This window comes from Austrofundulus limnaeus, unplaced genomic scaffold (assembly GCF_001266775.1).
Source record: "Austrofundulus limnaeus strain Quisiro unplaced genomic scaffold, Austrofundulus_limnaeus-1.0 Scaffold1652, whole genome shotgun sequence".
NCBI lineage: Eukaryota > Metazoa > Chordata > Actinopteri > Cyprinodontiformes > Rivulidae > Austrofundulus > Austrofundulus limnaeus.
In genome coordinates this window covers 9,193-13,349 of record NW_013954054.1, presented here as the reverse complement: position 1 = coordinate 13,349, position 4,157 = coordinate 9,193, and the positions used below count along the sequence as shown (strand labels likewise).

General features: G+C 37.9%; 1 protein-coding gene across 1 annotated transcript in view; it reads right to left on the bottom strand.

Annotated features, from left to right (window-relative positions):
• Nucleotides 1-4,157, bottom strand: part of asph (aspartate beta-hydroxylase) — a gene marked incomplete at its 3' end in the record, with an annotated part of 26,526 nt that overhangs the window by 13,419 nt on the left and 8,950 nt on the right. The window contains 1 exon segment of the mRNA XM_014033171.1: nucleotides 3,998-4,066. Coding sequence (XP_013888625.1) covers nucleotides 3,998-4,066 — 69 coding nt within the window.

Here is a 4,157-nt window from a genome sequence, read left to right as displayed (position 1 = left end):
TATCTACAGTGTCCTGAGACAACGTGTGTTGGGACTTGGAGCTGTAGAAATAAACTGAACTGAATTGAAATGAAACTTTAGTGAATAATAGAGTTGGTTATGGAAGAAGTGGCAACCTCTCAAACTGCTGGAAGAATAAGTTGTTCTGCAAAATAAAACTAGTTTTGATATTGAGAGCACAGCTAATCTGTAAGCAACCAGCTAACCAGGATGCTAGCTAACATGGYCTATGCACCTTGAGTAAGAACTTTGAAGATATGGACACACACTCCAGGCAGAATAATATTTAACTCTTGGGTCAGCCAGAGGGCTCTGAAGGTTTACCACCTACTGACTTTATGACTGAATTTCCTGAGAACTTCTTGGGGTCTGAGATGAAACCCAGCTTGAACAAAGCCCACTATAGACCATGTGCTAATCCAAGGGAGGGCAATCCACAACAACTGATGGTCATTAGGGTGTCATCATTTCAAACCAGGAATGTAGTCAAGGCTGGCCAAAGCAATAAAGCCTTTATAGTCTAATTTGACCTTTGTTGAATCAAGAAGAGGGGCACTACTYTTTGTTTAATGATGTTGTTTGATGATGTTTTTGTTGTCTTAGTCAATGCTTTGGTTATTGTCGACATTTATTTTCATAAATTTATGAATGCAAGACCGTTGTGGTATTTTGACATCTGTTTCTAGGTGATGACCTGGTCAGMTGTGTCTTGAAACCAGACACGATACCAAAACCAGTATTGGTTCTGATACTGTTAAAAGTACCCCAGCACTAATGTACAAACAGCACCTGATAGCAGTCCTATTCACCTCTGTGTTAGACAGAAGCAATGTTAGCCATGCACAGGTAGGTTCATGGTTTTTCTATCAGTTGGTGGCAGTAATGTACCAAAGGGTTGTTAGTTAACTGCTAATGAACACACAAAGAAGGAAAGAAATCAAAGAAGATGCAGAATGGAGATATTTTAAAGTGAATGGTGCTGACAAAATAAATGAGCACCAAAAATGTCAAGACAAGGGACAAAATCTAGCTTTTTTAGCACAAGCAACTTGCTAAAACATTTAAAAACAAAAAGAGATTGTTGAACACCTCTGCTTGGGGCAGACTCGTCCAGGGTTATGGTAGGATGGGGCAGGAAATGAAAAGACAGATCAGGACCTCATCCACAGTAAAAAGGGTGTTGCTTTGCTCTGTCATGGTAAAGATACTGGTCCTTTACGTTCCAGTCCTCACCTGTGGTTTGAGGTATGAATTAGAGACCAGTAAACTATGTGTAGGTATGGTAGGTGCCAGGGCATGGGGGGTGTACCGTACAGTGTGAGCTGTTGGCTTAAAAATAAGAAACCATTTGTAACAACAGGGTCCCTACAATTTAAGGAAAGTTAAATTTAAGATGTTAAGACTTTTTAATGCCAAGTGAAATTAAACTTAAGATTTATATATTTCAATATTTCAATATATTTCAATTTCATAATAAACACAAATGACAAAAAACTGGCAGAAACTCATGAATCAAAGTATTTTTGGTTGAAGTATTCAAATATTGCTAATAGACCAATTGTTTTTAACCATATCTAACTATAGCAGATACATTCTTAGCAGTCAGAGGATTTCCAGAAATAAAACTAAGTTTAAAACTACCAACCCAAAATTTGGAGTTTTAGGACCCACAGTGGGGTCTTAACCCCAGTTTTCTGTAGATGACACCCGAAAGTGCCTGTGACATAAAATTTTTGTAAGAAATATGAATGAATTTTTGGAAAGACAACATTATTAACATATTGCAAAACAAATTTCACGTTGCTCAGATGGACAGTTGTTGAGATATTTGCATGTGAAGTAACAGGAAGTGATGTCAAAGGAGAAAAATGCATGTGAATGTTTTAAAAAATGAATGTTACCAATCATTTTAATATTTGAGATGACTTACAATCATCCTATTTACAATGTGTTAATATTTTTAAGACTTCTGAAAGATTGATTTAAGACATTTTAAGGCTAATTAAGACCTTATTTTTGGATCGATGAATTCATTGATTTTTAAGATTTTTAAGGATCTGCAGGAACCTTGAACAATCAATGAACATAAAATTCCCACTTAAAATAAAAGTTTCACTCATCTTTTGCCTTTGAGCCAAAGTAAATATTGACAGGTGGGTGCAGACATTTTGCCTTTCATTTGCATTTGACAAAGAAGGATACGTTTTCACTGCAGGTCTTAATGTTCAACTCTGATTTTTTGAAAAAAAATATATTTTTGGTGTGAACGTAGGCCTGTTATTATAGTCAGTAAATCAATTAATCTCGTGATAAATTATTTTGAGGTCGATAAAAAAATGAGGATGATAATTTTCATTTTCCTGCTTGTTGGTTTACTTTGTCTCTCTCCCTCTCTGTGCTCCGCTGCACAGGAGCTCAGCTGACTCCTCCCCTCCTGTTTCACTGACCCCTCCCCTCCTGTTACACTGACCCCTCCCCTCCTGTTTCACTGACCCCTCCCCTCCTGTTTCACTGACCCCTCCCCTCCTGTTTCACTGACTCCTCCCCTCCTGTTTTCTTAGTGTGGGAGGAGTGAACTCTTGTGCGGTCTCATACTCTTAGCATGAGAGCTCGTAGCAATAACAAACTAAAGAAACGTTGATGGATTCTGACAAATGGAGATGGAACTGGTTTCAAAGCAGAATGTGACTGCTGCAGTGTGGGAGCACTTGGATTCAAACCCACTGACCGTGGTGAAACACTAACCTGTGTAGAGCTGGTATGTCCAATCTTTTGTAAAAAATTAGCAATTAAACTTAGCAAAACTACAAACTTGCATCTGCACCTAAAATGTAATCATCTGATACAGTGTTCCCAGCTGGGGAAATAAATCAGACTGACGGGTCGTCTCCGTCTTCCTGACAGTCCACAATGATCAGAGTGTTCAACCGATGAGCAACGTAGAAAAAGTGCAAAGAGGTGCACACTCCCAGTGTTGTTCACTTCATCTCTAAAGACATGCTGCTCTTTAATATTGTTTATTTACTCTCTGTGTTTAATTTACATTTTGTTCTTCTTTGTTTTTTATTCAAGTGCATTTTTTGTTAGAGACTGAGTCCGTTTTGTTAAACTTTCTTTAAAAATGAAAGTTTATTGATCTTTCAGAGGATGTACTTACATTATTACACTTTTATCAGTGGTCACCAGACAATATTATTGTTTATCACAATAATTTCTGAGACAATTAATTTATGGTGACAGGCCTAGTGAACATTCTTAAATATGACTTCCATCTGCCTCCAGCCCACAGCCTTGATGGGACCCACATGTGCAGAAGATGTGACATCACATTCAGCTTGTTGTTTACAGAATTAGACAAACATGAATGCTACCGGTTAGCATAGTGATTATGAGTCACTTAAATAATCATGTGACATGCTTTAGTTCAGTGTTTATATGTGAACCTGCCTCTGACAGGATGCTCCTGTGCAGCAGTTTATTGTTTTAATGAAGTGATGAGGGAGTAAGTTTAGCATGGATATGCTCCATCATACGTCTGTGGACTCTCAGTCATCCAGGACACGGAAAGTTAAAAGAAGACAAAGTCATTTCTTCTTCTGTTCTGCAGCTGCAGACATGTGGAGCTACAAGATTTAAACTGTGTGACTTCAGTTTAGTGTAATTATTACACGGATCGATCTGCTCACCATGAGCTTACAGATCTGGGTCTGGTTCAGTACCACATACTGAAAGGTCTGGGTCAGACTGAAACAAATCTGATAAAAAATAAAACTTCACTAAAGCTAATGTTTTAGACATGTTTGTTTTCATAGATCAAGTTGTCATTGAGGTAAAAACAGAACGGTCCGACAGTCAAACGAAATAAACCCAAATCTGTTGTTTGTGCTCAAAGCACATGCAGAAAGGTTCCCAGAGCTCTGGTACAAACTGGACTCTTTCTTCCTTTGTAAACAGGAAAACAAACAATGCTGCTTATAAATGTAACAAATCCACTTGCCTAGCAGCACTTTAGCGTCTTCCACATCAAAATCACCATCGCCGTCTGTATCGTACGCCACCAGTTTCCCTACAGACGGGAGGAACGCAGAAAAGAATTAGGCTTCGGATCTCACAGTCAAATAAATAAATAAATAAATAAATAAATAAATAAATAAATA